Source organism: Cadophora gregata (genome assembly GCF_030347475.1).
Source record: "Cadophora gregata isolate MNR1 chromosome Unknown scaffold_15, whole genome shotgun sequence".
Classification (NCBI taxonomy): domain Eukaryota; kingdom Fungi; phylum Ascomycota; class Leotiomycetes; order Helotiales; family Ploettnerulaceae; genus Cadophora; species Cadophora gregata.
The window spans coordinates 1,078,763-1,093,660 of NW_026695938.1; the positions used below are offsets into that span (position 1 = coordinate 1,078,763).

The following is a 14,898-nucleotide window of genomic DNA, read 5'->3' on the forward strand; positions in this document are numbered from 1 at the left end:
CCCTCTCTTCAACTTTCCGTCCCCATTTTAATCCTGGAATTTTAGGTCCAAATCGTGCATCATTTTCCGTTTGCACCGAGTAGAGTGGAGATTCCCCTCACCTAGACAACAACTCAAGGGCCGGTGTACCGATTGGCCCCATTCCACAGTTGGCAGAATGCTATGGGCTGAGTTTCTCGGCCCCTTTGACTCGTTTCCGCAGGAGCGGGTAAGGAAGGTGTGGGTGATTGGTAATTTGGAAGATGGGCTTAGGCTACCTAGGTATGCATTTGGTCAACCACGAAGCATAGGTACGAAAGTTAGTAGGTATGCCTAAGCATCAGTGGTGGTGTGATTATGCTTGTGAGTGTGGAAGGAAAACCGAGCTCTCTGGTATGGATTTTGGATGCCGTACAAATCCGCTGGACTTACAGTTCGGAGTCTAGACTTTGGAAAGTTACAAGTGCCTGCAGTTGGAAACAGTTTAACATTAGTGTCTACTAAATCAATGACAAGAGTGATGATTGTACTGCCATATTTGAATAGTTTTATTGACTAGACTTCAACCGGTCAACTTCGAATTGCCCGAGCATCTGGAGCACAGTTGTGCTCACAGCCGAAATGCCCAGGCTAGTAATTACAAAAGAGCAATTTGAGGAGACATTTCCAACAGCTATCGTCTTATGTGCTTTCTGTGAACGAACGACTCAGAGAATTTCACGTTGAAAATACCCTTTGAATTTATTCGTAACAATAAGAAACAACAAAGCCTTAAGCAAAGGAAGTGTGACACCACCTAGATACAGCAAGCTCTCCAAATACGAAATATACCATCCACACAGAGCTCACAAGAAGCATTAATAGAACATTGAGAATCTCATAAAGCTATAGGCAATAGATCATGCAAGAGAATGCAGATTGGGACTGGCCTTGGGGTTGCTTGATGCTTTACTCAAGCACGCGGCTATGCCAGAACATCGAGCACTCTCAAGTGACCCCGGGAATGAACAATAACTCTCGTTAGAGGGTCATTAAGGATAAATATATGGGTAGCGTGTACGATGCCGCAGCTAGCTGTGACCGACTGCATGAACCAAAACAAAGCGGTCAACGCAGAAAGCAAGTGTGCCCAAGACATGTTGGGGTTAAGGATTACCCTACACGGTGCAGAAATCACACTTGTTATCGAATTCCTCTAGCTATGAGTTGGAGACCATCTCTGACATTCAGCTGTTGACGGTTTTTGAACATCGAAAGCTACACTGATAAGCAAAGCAAAAGGGCAAACGACACTTGTTCGTTTTGCCAGTATATGATGTCCATACCTCTAAGGACTTTGAAAGTATAACTTAAGCAATGGCTGTAAAGATTGTCCTAATGGTATAAGAGACTGGATTGCGAAATATCTGAGCTTGGCGGCAATATTCTAGCGGGGAGGTGATGAGAACCCGAATCAATCTTTTTTTGAAACTCACTGCCAACAACCTCCGTCAATGGAATCCTCGTCGGATCTGAATCAACGAACTGTGGTCAGTAATGTTGAGTTCAGACACCTGAAAGGGCGCCAACCTACTCTGACATGTGAAGATGTGCCAGAGGAATCCAAATCTGGTGTATCGTCCTTGCTCCAAGCTACAGAGTGTAGGTACAAATGCAAACACGAACTGAGAAACTTGAGCTTCAAGTCGCTCATCAGCGTCTTCTGCTGGATTATTTCATTGCTATGGAGGAATGAACCCACTCCTATAGTCCTACGTCTCGAATGTGTTCGCATCGCTCCAAATTACACATTGCTCCAAGTTACACATTGCCTGAATCTTTCCCGATACAATGACTTATCGAACGGACAAGTACACCTGTGCGGAGCCTACCCCAGGGCCAAGAAGTAGACTATTCCATCGTACATATGATCCAAACACTATTATGGGTGCTGGTTCAGGCATCATAATCATTATTGGAACGCCTTGTCGTCATGAAATGTGAAGATGCTGCCCCAGATTCCCGGCTCGAACGTAGCCACCTGCAGGCAAGTAACTGAGAATACTGTCAAAAACAAGTCAGCAAATGGCCCTTCTTTCCGTTTAACTCGACCTGCTCACACTCGAAGCTCTGCAGTTCCTGGGATAGGATCAAGGTTGAAGGGTCAATGTCTCCTTTACGTCTTCGGGTTCTGGACAGTACCCTTGGTTGTATTGACGTGTGAATTTTCCGAATAGCAACGTCCAAATGTACATAATCGTCTGATAGAAAAGCCGAGTCACTCCTCCCATGACGCTCGGCCATTCAGTACATGTACTAGGTTCAGTTTCTGACGGGTTCAGACCGTTCTGAAGAGTACTTGGCTTGAAGCAACTTAACATAGCACTGGCGACCGACCCGAAGCAAGCTATCTCGTGGATACGTCACAATTTAGCGATATATGGGCACTTCTGGGAGAACTGGTAAATCAGGCCTTCACTGTACAATGTCCCCTTCTCTAGTTATGCTATACACGCTGGATATTGCATCCATCTCCGGCATCGCCCAGTCTACCCCATCCATCACCCCGAGACTGTCTAGTGGTGAGCCTCTTCCTCCTCTGGCTCCTGCTCGAACCAATCAACCTCCTTCTCAACAACGCCCCCCTCAGCCTGGCCCTCAATATCCACAGTCTGTGTCTCGTATGACTTCAACTCGTTGGCGATGTCCGCTTCCTCGGGGGACTTGGGTGGGGCTGGTGCATTGAACTTCTGGACGTGTCCATCCGCATCGTTAGCCTTGACTGGTGGGATCTTATAGGCCTTCAATTCCTTGACATATAGTTCTTGGACGAGATCCGCTAAGAAAAGGGATGTTAGCTTCGTGCTCGACGTTTAACTCCATTCGCGTTTCCATCCAGAGTCGTTGTGTGGCCAAGCGGCTCAAACGTCCAGTATAATTGATTATTTGTCGAAAGATAAAAGAGCTACGAACCTTGACGAGCGGCAGTAGGAGTGATGAAGGTGCGTCTCGAGACCATGCCGGGAGCTTGCTGCCTCGCCACACGAGCGATCGAGGAGCGCTGGAATTGTTAGCTTTCTTGTATCTGAAGCTGAGGATAGCTCGTACCGTAGCGCGGAGAGTTTGTGTGAACATGCCGGCGGATGTGGTGGTGTCAATGGGTAAGAGGAGAGGTGCTTGAAAAGTGTTCGGGAAATCGAGGTTGAGAGTCCGCATCGCAGCGCTGCCAAGAAGATGTAAATGCCCTGTTGCCTGAGGCCGTGCATCTGCCTTTCCATTTCAATCTCCTCTGATCTCAACTCCACCGTCTGGACTTTACTTCTACCCTTGCAACTATTTAGGGTCGATCTTGAAGTCTCAACTGAATGGCATATTTTGTGTCAACTTTTCACACGATTCATGGTTTTTGAGATGTTAAACGTGCCATCGATCTGACGTAGGCATACTGGTGTTTATTTCCAAGCATGACCTTACATTTGACATTGATTCTGCCACAAGAGGCCGAAAACATCGAATTGATTTCATGCCAGTAGAATTGCCCAAAACGGGTATGTTCGTGCTCAACTTCTAAAGCCGGATCTGTGCTTTACAGCTTTTTGGCCCCATAAGCTGGGACAACAAATGCTCAAATTGACTTTGTAGGAATTGCGTGAAAGCTCGTGAGAACCGAGAATCTCTATCACTAGCAGGCATTATGACAAGCCAAGTTCGTTTTCTGGACTCTGCAATGCAAGAATCGCTCATGAAAGCAAATGAATGACAGTTCGTTCAGGCGATAAGTACCTGCTGATCCGCGACATAGAGTCGGAGTCCAGAAACATTATAAAACAGGTGTATGGAAGCTCATCATTTCCAATTTCCATTTATCTACGGAAACTTGATCATGTGGAAAGAAAGTCATCCATGATGTGTCTATGATTACAGGGCCTAGTATGTAAACCATGCCATACCAAACTCCCCTCGTACAAACCAATACCAAGCAGCCCACTAAGCATAGAAGTTGACGGTATCTACAACGGATTAGCCAAAGCGCCAGAGCTTCCGAGTCACGGCCGAACTTACCCTTCTTCTTTGCTTGAACCTCCGCAATGGCATCCACATAGTGCTCGTGGCTGATCTTGTTCTTGCCCATCCTTAGAGCAATCATGCCTGCTTCCACACAAACTGCCTTCAGCTGCGCACCGCCAAATTCATCTGTACTTCGTGCCAACTCAGGCCAATTGACCCCACCATCGACTGTCATCTTTCTGCTGTGAATCTTGAGAATCTGTGCTCGTGCCTCTTCATTTGGTAGTGGGAACTCAATCTTTCTGTCAAGACGTCCAGAACGAAGTAAAGCGGGATCAAGAACGTCGACTCTGTTTGTAGCTGCAAGAACCTTGATGCGATCATCGGATGCAAAACCATCGAGTTGATTGAGAAGCTCCAACATGGTTCTCTGCACTTCTCTGTCCCCACTCTTCTCACTGTCAAAACGCTTGGTACCAACAGCATCCAGCTCATCGATGAAAATGATCGCGGGAGCTTTCTCCTTCGCTAAAGCAAAACAATCTCGAACCAACTTCGCACCATCACCAATGAACATTTGTACTAGCTGTGGTCCGGCGAGTTTGAGGAATGTGGCATCTGTTTGAGCTGCGCAGGCTCGGGCAAGGAGGGTTTTCCCAGTACCAGGTGGTCCATACATCAAGGCGCCTTCTCTATGTTAGCATTAGCCATCATTTATGCGGGATCATGCACACCTTTTGGAGCCTTGATGCCAATCTTCTTGAATCGCTCAGCCTCCTTCATTGGCCATACAATTGCCTCAACCAATTCTTCGATCTGTTTGTCCAGTCCTCCTACATCGGTATACTTCTCGGTTGGCTTCTCATCAACCTCCATAGCCTTTACTCTGCTATCATACTCGGCTGGTAATGTGTCTAGAACCAGATATGAGTCTTTGTTTACACCGATCAGATCTCCTGGTTTCAGCTGCTCTGGATCAACGAGCCCAATGAGAGGAAGGAAGATGGTTTGTCGGGTAGAGGTCTTGATGACAGCAGATTTCCCGACGCGTGTCGCATCGAGGTCGATGTTGGATCCTTCTTCCTGAGATTCTGCGGTTGGGTCGAGATCCAAGAGCTCAACCACGTTTCCAACGAGATATGGTAATTGCCTGCGAAGCAATTAGTCACCAGACGCCTTGGAATACACCCAAAGTAGCATACCTGTTATTCTCGATCTTGTCCAAGTTGTCCTTGATCTTCTCGCCCATCGTAGCTTTCTCGTGAGATAACCGCTGATATTCGCTCTTCATGATCCGGGAATCGTTCTCCAACAACCGTTTTCTCGTCGAAATTTCTTGTGTACTGAGATTGTAAATCTCTTCATCTATGGGGTCCTCTTCCTTCTCCTCTGGCTCAGCATCCTTCATCTCAGCATCACCATTTTGATCAGTTGGTTTCTTGTCTTTATCGCCATCCTTCTTGTCTTCCTTCTGCTCACGCTCAAGATCATCAAGATCCTCTAACGTAGACATGGCTGCCTGCGGTTTGTGGAGGTAAGGAGAATAATCAGTGAGAAGGACAGAGAATAGTCGTTGTTGTGTTGCGAAAGGTATTTGGAGTTGTGAATAATCAAGTGAGCTTCGACAACTTGAGCTCCCTAGCAGCTTCCATCGCGGTAAGGTAGCGAGTTGCGCGTAGCACCTGCCTAAGAAGTCACGTGGATGTTCTGTGCCTGCTTTCTTGCCTCAGTCAGCAACGCTAACGGTAGCAGGCACTGATATCTTGTCCGGCTCAGTCAAGGGAGGATTCTTCTCCTTCATCCTCTTCGCCCACGCTCGCTCGCCATAGAAGACGTCGAACTGTCGCCTCAAACACAAAGTTGCCGGTCACCTTTCCTCCACGATAGTTACTGACAACTTCTACGATCTCCGAATCTTTCTCAGACGCCTTCATTGGTATTTGGTTCTGCAGAAATTCGATCGTCCTGGCAGCAGCACCTTCTTTTGCCACCCGCCCATTCTCACCGAAATCGATCATCCCATACTACACGGCATCCTCATACTCTCCCACGAGAAGCTCCAAAATCCCTCGCATCCCCTCGCATCTTCTCGAACATAATCTGCGACGCAGATTTCTGCGCAATCGGCAGGTTTCTGTGAAGGATACTCACCTAACACAGCAGCCGCCGATCTCGCGACGACCAACAAAGGCTCACTTCCTTCGTTCGTAGTCAATACCGCCAAAACGCATTCTCCACTCTTTGTCAAACTCTCGACTGCACTTCTTTGCGGAAAACCTACCAAAGACTTCAAGGCTCGAGCTGTCATATCGCGGAAGAGAAAACAAATTCGTCGCAGGCGCAGCAAGCGCCCGGTCTTTGACGAACTCGATAACATCTACCGGCCCAAGCCGTACAAATCCAAAATGATTCCTCCCGAGCCACCCTCCGCTGCAGGCGAATGGAGCGAGAATCTAAATATGACCATGGTCTGTAAGGACTGCAAGGAATTTCCTCCCAATCTGGTAGAGGAGTTCTCCTCTGGCGATATGGTTTGCGGTTCTTGTGGACTGGTCCTCGGTGATCGTATCGTTGACACTCGCTCTGAGTGGCGAACCTTTGCGAACGACGACCAGGGCAACGACGATCCTTCTCGTGTCGGCGACGGCGCAAATCCTCTCCTTAACGGATCTCAACTCACCACGACTATCGCTTTCCAAGATGGCAATGCGCGTAGCCGTGACCTTATGAGAGCACAAAACAAATCATCCAATGACAAGGCCACCAAAGGTCTTCTTGCGGCCTACAAGGAGATCGGTGCCCACTGCGACGCTGTCAACATCCCTAAGAACGTATCCGATACCGCTAAGCACCTCTTCAAGTTGGTTGATGATGCAAAGGCTTTTAAGGGCAAATCTCAAGAAGCAATCATTGCTGGATGTATCTTCATTGCCTGCCGCCAGTGCGGAGTCCCACGAACCTTCCGAGAGATTTTCGCCCTGACAAAAGTCTCAAAGAAAGACATTGGTCGAACGTTTAAGCTTCTCGAGAAGTTCTTCGCCAACGACAGTGAGGACAAGGCAAAGGCTGCTTCCAATGGTAAGTTACTGGCGATTACTATTTTCATTTTGCTTCATATTAACAAACCTGTCTCAAGGTCTGCTTCCATCCACAGACGCATACCAAACGACTAGCTCTACCAACGCTTCTGAACTCTGCGTTCGATACTGTAGCCAGCTGGGACTTCAACGCCAGGCTTTTGTCAAGGTTTCCCAAGGTCTCGCTGAGAAGATGTCTACCGTCGGTGATCTCGCCGGTCGCTCCCCTCTCTCCGTTGCCGCTGCCTGCATCTACATGGCATCCTACCTTCTTGGCAGACCGAAGACTCCGAAAGAAATTTCTGCAGTCGCTGGTGTCAGTGATGGCACGATCCGTACTGCATACAAGTATTTGTACCAGGAGCGAGAAAGATTGATCGAGCCAGAGTGGATTGCTAACGGCAAGGGAAACATGTCAAATTTGCCATCGGCTTAGAATTCGAACCACCTGCCCGCTCTCATCTGTTCCTTTCGAAATGGGTGATACCATATGTCGACATTTGGAGAGTGGGCTATCTGTGGTTGGTCTGATGGCTTACTGCGGGTCCCTTGTCCTGCTTCGCTCTTGCTTATGGTTGTTCTTGCTGCCCACGACTGTCACTTACGTTGATCTGCAACCTGGGGAGCATGATATTCCGTGTCTCAACGGCGTTGAATTAAGGAAGCAGCGATTTGCTATTTTGCCTTGTTACCTGACACACTAATAGAATCTGAGGGCATCGAGATAACCAACGGACGTGGAAAAAGTCATTCACTTTGTGGCATGTTGTTTGTGATAATGGTTGATAGAAAATTCGAGCACACTATAAATGATGAACTAAACACTGCTCACCCGCTGCCCATTGAGATATCCTTTGACCAGTTCGTTCAAGACGCTGGTACATCTTATGATCGTCTTGGAACAGGTGAGCATTTCAAAATTGTTTCAAGTATTGAAATATCCTTCGACTTTGGAACTCGGTAGCAAGTATGTCAGCGAGTCTGATAGACCACATACGAACAGCAACCAGCATTTTTTCCCTTGCTAGAAGACTTTTAATCTTCACTCTTCCTGCGTCTCTTTTTCTGTCCTTCACGAACATCTTCTACGTTCTCCCCCTTCTCTTTCGCCTTATCAGATATCCCATCATTTCCAGTACATTCTTCCCTCAACTTCGTCCTGGCAACTACCAAGGCCTTTCCCAAAAGATTCAAGCCCCAATCCGCTCTCCTCTTCGGAGCATTGTTCTCTCCAAACCCAACGCCCCAAATCCTATCTCTCGGACTTGCTTCCACCACCTCCCTATCACCGGTCGCTAACAATCTATCCCTCAAACTCACTCCCTCTCCCTTCAGCACTCCCTCGTCCTTACCCGTCTTGAACTTCCAGTAGCTAGCCTCTTCGACGATCCGCTCTCTGTTCTCTTCCCATATTCTGTCATCAAAATTACTGACTTGACGCCCAAGAGATTTCTGTTCCTTGGGGGATTGAGAGGCCAAGATTTTTAGAGCAACTTCAGTGTCTGAGAAGAGGATTGCTTTTTGATGCATCATGTACTGTTCGGCAGTGGTGTAGGTAATGCTTGTGCCGGAGACCGTAAACGGGGATGGGTACCATTGTGATAAATAGCTGTGTTGAGACCCGTACTCTCGCCAGAAGTAGATGGGCGAGTCTGCTTTGCTTGCCAAAGATACAGCTAGGCCTAGGCGTTTGCTTGGAGCCATGGTGGTGAGTTCAGGACGGAAGAGGTGGTCTTCGAAAGGATATTTCTGATGTTCCCTTGATTAAAGATGGAAGACTGGTAATGTAGGTATCAAATCAAATACTCACTCGGCCCTTGTGACTCTTCGCCGCACTTGCGAGTCTCGAAGAGGCAGGGTGAGTGAGGCTGATTGGTGAACAAGCCACCACTAAGACTCAATGTCAGCCCTACCAGCCGGCATGTATGTATGGGCAGCGCGGACCGCAATAATGACTGGAAATCTCAAGAGAAGACAAGGCCGTCCATCACCGTATCGTGGACAGCTTACAGCTCAGCCGCCAGTGTCACCAGTCACAGCCAGGAGCTCCAGCAACCCGTGATCAGGATCGACACCATTTCTTCGTCTCAAAGACAAACTGCACAACAAAATAAGAAAGTCTCTGGAAGGAGCTGATAATCTCAAGGTAAGGTAAAGTCACGGTAGCGGGAACGGTACTGTAACGGTCACGCTTGCGAAAAAGACAGCCGATTGCTGAAGCCGAGGCATGTCCTAGCCGAGGACGGGAAGTGGGACTCTGGGAAGCTTCAGACCTCTCTTCCCCAACATTCAACCCTCCATCTCTCTCATATCAGTTTGGCCAAGTCTTCTCCTCTTTTGCAATTCTATATTATTCTTTACAAGACATAGTAAACACAATGAGCGGACCTGGTGCTGGATTTGAGTATCCTACAAAGGAAGTCGCCTGGTTGAAGCGTGACGTCCTGCTCTTTGCAAACAGCATTGGCTGCACAGCTGATGAGCTGCACTTCCTCTACGTATGCACCGATTGTCTCATTTACTTCAATTATACACTAATCCGAGCTGTAGGAACTGCACCCAGACTTCGCTGTCTTCCCTACATATCCAATCATACTCCGTTAGCTCCCCCCTCAGTCATGTACTCAAAAGTGATTTTTAAGTTTCAGCCTATCTAACATATGTAAAGCTTTCAAATATACAAGCCAAGAAGTGATCGACTTCTACGCCGCACAAAAAGCCACTCCTATCCCAGATGTCCCCAAATTTGACTACACCCGCGTTGTTGACGGCCAACGCTTGATAACATTTCTCAAGCCGTTTCCTACAACATCGGAAGGCAGCACTTTCGAGTTAAAATCCAAGGTACTTGGTGTCTACGACAAGGGAAAGGCTGGCACAGTGGTTGAGACCCAACAAGAAATTGTGGACAAGAAGACTGGAGAGGTTTACAGCAGAGCTGTTGGCAGCGGATTCTTTGTCGGGCAAGGTGGCTGGGGTGGGCCTAAGGGTCCTGCGACGAAGAGCTTTCCTCCTCCCGAGGGAAAAAAGCCAGATGCTTCTGTTAGTCATCAGTTGACTGCTGAGTCGGCGTTGCTTTATAGGTTTGTCAAACTCAGCTAATCTTAGCGGGGGATACACCTGACTGACTGGCTTTAGACTTAACGGTGACTACAATCCTCTCCACGCCACACCTGAGCCAGGAAAGCAGATGGGCTTTGGTGGTACTATTATGCACGGCCTTGCATCGTGGAACTTTGCAGCTCACGGTCTTCTCAAGGCCATCGGAGGCAGTGACCCAAAAAATATCAAGGAGTTCCAAGCGAGATTCGCATCCCCCGTCAAGCCTGGAGACAAGCTCATCACTGACATTTGGAGAACTGGACATGCGGAGGGTGATTGGGAAGAAATTAGATTTGTCACTCGAGTGGAGGGTGGCAAGGTTTGTTTGAGCAACGGGCGAGCTCTCATGAAGCCTGTTGCCGGGAAAAGTAAGCTGTAAAGTTGTGCAAATTGCCGGGTCTATGATTCGGGTATATGCAATTAAAATTTGTAGCTGCAGCCATTCTGCAGTACATTATGTGCTGCGGGCTTTGCTGTTATTGTAATTCACTCAATACCCATAAACAACATCAAGTCCACCTGCATGACTATGATTTCCCTTACAGCTGGTCATATAATCCATATTTCCCGGTATGATTCGATTTTACAGGACAGCTAGGGTTGTTGGCTCTTGTAATACTTAAAGCATATTACATGACTTTCATGAGCGTCCATTTCTACACTTAGCTCCCCTTGGAGGTAGTACAATGGAACTCACAAACCTAAGATAGTCACTGAGACGAAAAAATACTTTAGGATTAAGATGTTATAACAAACAGAAGTTCTTTGACAAATTACTATCAGTTATCGTTACACATCATAAGCTGATTTGGGACACCAGAAACAATTATGCCCCCTTCATATTAGCAGTGTTAAGTGACAAAACAAAATACCATGGCGAACCAGTGCCGGCGATAATAGACTAGGCAATCATAGATCCTAGGGTGATTTAAATTCGTGCGACTGAAGACGTAGAAGACTTATAAACTTATTGCCAGCTGTGGTGAATGAGAAATATCCGAATGGCTTCAACCCTAGCCAGCGATTAGTTGGCCACTCGATAGTCAATATGTACCTCAGTAGCTTGCCAGTCCCTTGGGCTAATCTATCCTTGAACTGTTTCTACCTTCGGATTCGTTTCAAGACCGACAGTCTGATTTAGCTTTCTGGAAGGAGCGAAGAAGCATTGTGTCAAACTCTTTGCACAGTAGACTAGACGCAATTCTGGCGTAAAGGTTCGTAAGGTCATCTAACTACAGCAGTCTACAAGCATGTACATCTTCGAAATGAAGTATGATTATTAATATTGATATGTTGCTTTGCTACCCCGGGCTCCATCGCTCTTTCTGATCCGCAAAACACAAACAACGCCATTTGAGATGCCAGGGTAATCCTCCCGATGCTCAGCTAGACAAATGAGAGTCAATGCAAGGAGCGTCTGCAAAAAAAGACTTGATTGGAGAGACCCCAAAAGATAACAGAGCAAGCGGAACCAACGTGATCATTTTTTCAACTCCCGTTCGATACATCTAATGCATAAAACGGCAGTGCCATTCCCAACCTTCAAAGGGTAGAAAGCGCCGTCGTCGAAAGAGTTCTTGCAAGTTGCACATCGGAAACACTTTTCATGCCACTCGCCGCCCAGTGCTTGGACATACTCGCCAATAACGGGCAGGTTGCATTGCTTGCATTTGGGAGCTTGCCGCTCTGTCCGCTTGGTTTGGCAGTTCAGACACCACGCGTAACCGTCCTTCTCAATATGCGTATGTCCCTTCTCGAATGGATCACCGCTGGATCAGAGAGTCAGTAAATGTGCTTGAAGTTGGGATGCAAAATAAGAGACTGCATGCCGATGGAAAGGTAGACCGAGGGGAACGATCAGATTCCCGAGAGTCACTTACCATTCAGCGCAGAAGAAATGTCCATAATGCCAGCTCTGACCAAGAGCTACCATGTGCTCGCCAATGATTGGCGTTGTGCAGTGTTTGCATCGTGGTGCGAAAGATTCGTGGAAGTCGAGATGGCAATAAAATCGCAGTCGTTCATCGCCGTCTTCTGCCACGGTCTGACCTTCGATCTCTGGGATTTGCTCTCCTTGTATCCTGCGTCTGATTCGTTCAAGACGTTCGGCACACTTTTCTTTGGGTTCAGGATGAATCTCTAGAGATTCGAGGCCCGTACCACATGTGAAGCAGATAAAACATTCAGGATGGAAATGTTCTGCAGCTCCACTGAGCTTGACGACCTTTCCTTCGATCGATAGTTGACATTGGTGACATGTTGCAGTCGCTCTTTTTCCAGCTGGAGACCAGTGGCCACGCGGAGAACGTGGTGGTACTGGTCGTTGTGCTGCTCGACCAGCAGACGATTTTGGAAAAGGAAGTGGTCTAGCGGATTGAGAAGTGGAAGCGTCCCCGACGGTAATCTGAGGTATACTAGGAGTTGAAACTGAGATAGTGGGTGCGTCCGGCAGGTTAATTGTAGGGAAAGAGGGTGTAGAATCCGGGAAGTTTATTGTAGGCACATTCGGCTTAGAGTCAGGAAGATTGATTTTAGGGACAGATGGATGAGAATCTGGAAAATTGATGACTGGAATAGGGACCGTAGCCTCTTTTGTTACTTGGATTGAGGGAGTGTCAGGAAGCTGAACGGTCGGGATAGGGGATGGGACATCCTTCGAATCTGAGTGAGCAGGTAGGCTTTGCCTTTGACTGCTGGAGGAGCCCCTGTCGATCCGATCAAATGGTGATCTTCTTCGCACTTCTGGCTTCACATCAGCCTCCTTCGGTTTCCAATTGGAGTCGAAGCTTACAATCGGGCGTCCCGGTTTATTGCTTACAGCTGTGGGAGTCGGCAGCTTAGGACTGCGATCCTTCAGACGCATACTAGTAGCTTGACGAATGTCCTCGCCTCTGATCTCGAGTCCGTCTTTCGTGGGCACAGCCGGTGCTTCATTATCGGGGATTGCTTTGGCCTTGAGACCATGAGCTGCAAGAGGAGGATTCGCAGTGTAATTTGGGTTTCTCGACTGAGAAGGTGGGTTGCGGTGGATCTCAAAGGCAGAAAGCTTCTTGGTTGGCTCTGGAGGGGTACTCTGGGATCGTGTAGCGGTATCTTGTGCGAATTGCACCCGGTTCAAAGGATTTCGAGGCTTGATACGAAGTGGTGCTGGCATGCCAGGAACTTCTGCGGTGCGTCCACGGTCCGAACTATCTTGCTCAGGCTCCTCCCAGATTTGTTCACCTGTGAAAGTACCAGTAACCTCCCCACTGACATTGCGTTTGCCACTGCTCCTTCTCCTTGAACCTTGAGGCCTAACGCGGCTTGAGAGACTACCGAAAGATTTACTGGAGCCTGCTGATGGCCGAATATCCGTTACAGAGTCAATAGAACTTCGAATGGTGGTATCAGGGCTAGTATTCCTCTGTCTGAAGTAGTCGGAACCTTCGCTAGAGATTCGACTGCGAGGAGACTGGAGCCCACCGCTACAGCTTGAGGTTCCGGACACAGAGCGAGGCATGTCTCGTGCCAACCCAGTTGCAATGTTCAGTCCGCTGTAACGGCCAACGCTTTGCGCGCGAGCGTGTTGGTAGCTGTTCTTTCGCAGATGGTCTTTGTACCGATAAGGAGCGTCGGTTTGTCTGGCAGACTCGGGGAATTGATGTTGATAAACAAGTTCCGAAGCTTCTTCTTGAGCAGCATTGTGAATCCGAAGTTCCTCTTCTTCGTGAGGCTTCAAATCCATATCTTCCATAGCTTCTCTCAAGGACACGGCCTCTTCTTTCTCCATCCAGCGAAGACCTCGCTCCATGTAAGTTGCTGTAGGGACGACATCTGATGCTTTCAAAGGTTTTGGAGCATTCTGCAAACCATCGGGACGTTGCACTAGCTGTCTGCCAGTTCGCGACGTCACAGACGAGTATATAGAGAGAGATGACTGAGCTCGTCTGTGAGATTGAACACTGGAGGAACGAGGAGCAGATGCGACTGGAGACGTCGAAGCTTGATCTGCGGGCACCGTCGGGGCTACCCCTCTATCAGAGTCACGGCGGTTGCTGTCAGGTAGTGGCCTAGCACCACTGGGTCGAGCAACTCGATTGTTGCGAAGGTCCGACAGATATGAAGCTACGAGAAGTTAGATTTCCGGTGGGAACTCTGAAGCTCAAAACCAAGTGTATTGCAGGGAACTGAAAGTGAATGTCGAAGACGTAGAACGCAGGAGTAGGTGCAGCTGTCTTTCGGGGCAGAGATAACATACCAAACTGGTCGTTGCTCATATATACTGGTCCTGGTGGTGTTACTTTACGATTTCGGTCCTTGGACTCATTCGGGCGTCCTCTCGGGAACATTGTTTGAAAAGAAGCCTGGATGCCCAGTTATGCTTGATCTCTGTACTCCTTTGAAGTCGAAATAGCCGTGCAAGGGAGTTGTAGGATATTGGTATCTCGTGAGGCTCGGGTGCGAAGGTCCAATGTTTGTATTTGTATTTGGATCCGGGGAGATAGTTGTAGAAGAAGCAACGAGTGTGGGAGGGCCCAGTTTGTTTACGGGCAGCGCATAAGGGCAATATCAGGTAAATTTAAAGTTAATAGGTACTGTAGCAGGCCATTTGGCTGTGTGTGACGAAAAGTGAGTCAAAACAAAAGAGATGCTTCGTGCTGTATCCGCTGGCGAATGGTCTGCCGGCAACGGTGGTGGAGCGTGGATCCCAGAATGTCAACAAGGCTAGTAGTAATCTGTTGCCGGGCGACGCCACCCCACGCCAACTTGTCTG

General features: G+C 48.1%; 6 protein-coding genes across 6 annotated transcripts; 2 read left to right on the plus strand and 4 right to left on the minus strand.

The window, feature by feature from the left end:
- Positions 1–2,534: 2,534 nt before the first annotated feature.
- On the minus strand, positions 2,535–3,174 carry ONS95_004965 (uncharacterized protein; the record flags this gene model as incomplete). The annotated part of the gene is made up of 3 exons (XM_058498353.1): positions 2,535–2,797; positions 2,932–3,019; positions 3,067–3,174. The coding sequence occupies 3 exons, from the start codon at positions 3,172–3,174 to the stop codon at positions 2,535–2,537; spliced, it is 459 nt and encodes a 152-aa protein (XP_058351867.1).
- On the minus strand, positions 3,139–5,592 carry RPT5 (26S proteasome regulatory subunit 6A). Its single transcript, XM_058498354.1, has 3 exons — positions 5,169–5,592; positions 4,701–5,116; positions 3,139–4,653 (listed from the first exon to the last, which is right to left on the minus strand). Exons 1-3 carry the CDS (start codon positions 5,477–5,479, stop codon positions 3,779–3,781), a joined length of 1,602 nt encoding a protein of 533 aa, XP_058351868.1. The 5' UTR covers positions 5,480–5,592; the 3' UTR covers positions 3,139–3,778.
- A 779-nt stretch (positions 5,593–6,371) lies between these two features.
- SUA7 (transcription initiation factor IIB) lies at positions 6,372–7,479 on the plus strand (the record flags this gene model as incomplete). The annotated part of the gene is made up of 2 exons (XM_058498355.1): positions 6,372–7,044; positions 7,103–7,479. 2 exons carry the CDS (start codon positions 6,372–6,374, stop codon positions 7,477–7,479), a joined length of 1,050 nt encoding a protein of 349 aa, XP_058351869.1.
- A 599-nt stretch (positions 7,480–8,078) lies between these two features.
- On the minus strand, positions 8,079–8,747 carry ONS95_004968 (uncharacterized protein; the record flags this gene model as incomplete). Its single annotated transcript, XM_058498356.1, has 1 exon — positions 8,079–8,747. The coding sequence occupies one exon, from the start codon at positions 8,745–8,747 to the stop codon at positions 8,079–8,081; it is 669 nt and encodes a 222-aa protein (XP_058351870.1).
- A 674-nt stretch (positions 8,748–9,421) lies between these two features.
- On the plus strand, positions 9,422–10,524 carry ONS95_004969 (uncharacterized protein; the record flags this gene model as incomplete). Its single annotated transcript, XM_058498357.1, has 4 exons — positions 9,422–9,541; positions 9,594–9,642; positions 9,712–10,126; positions 10,182–10,524. The coding sequence occupies 4 exons, from the start codon at positions 9,422–9,424 to the stop codon at positions 10,522–10,524; spliced, it is 927 nt and encodes a 308-aa protein (XP_058351871.1).
- Positions 10,525–11,031: 507 nt separating this feature from the next.
- Positions 11,032–14,836, minus strand: ONS95_004970 (uncharacterized protein). Its single transcript, XM_058498358.1, has 3 exons — positions 14,383–14,836; positions 12,026–14,249; positions 11,032–11,914 (listed from the first exon to the last, which is right to left on the minus strand). The coding sequence occupies exons 1-3, from the start codon at positions 14,471–14,473 to the stop codon at positions 11,626–11,628; spliced, it is 2,604 nt and encodes an 867-aa protein (XP_058351872.1). The 5' UTR covers positions 14,474–14,836; the 3' UTR covers positions 11,032–11,625.
- Positions 14,837–14,898: the final 62 nt, after the last annotated feature.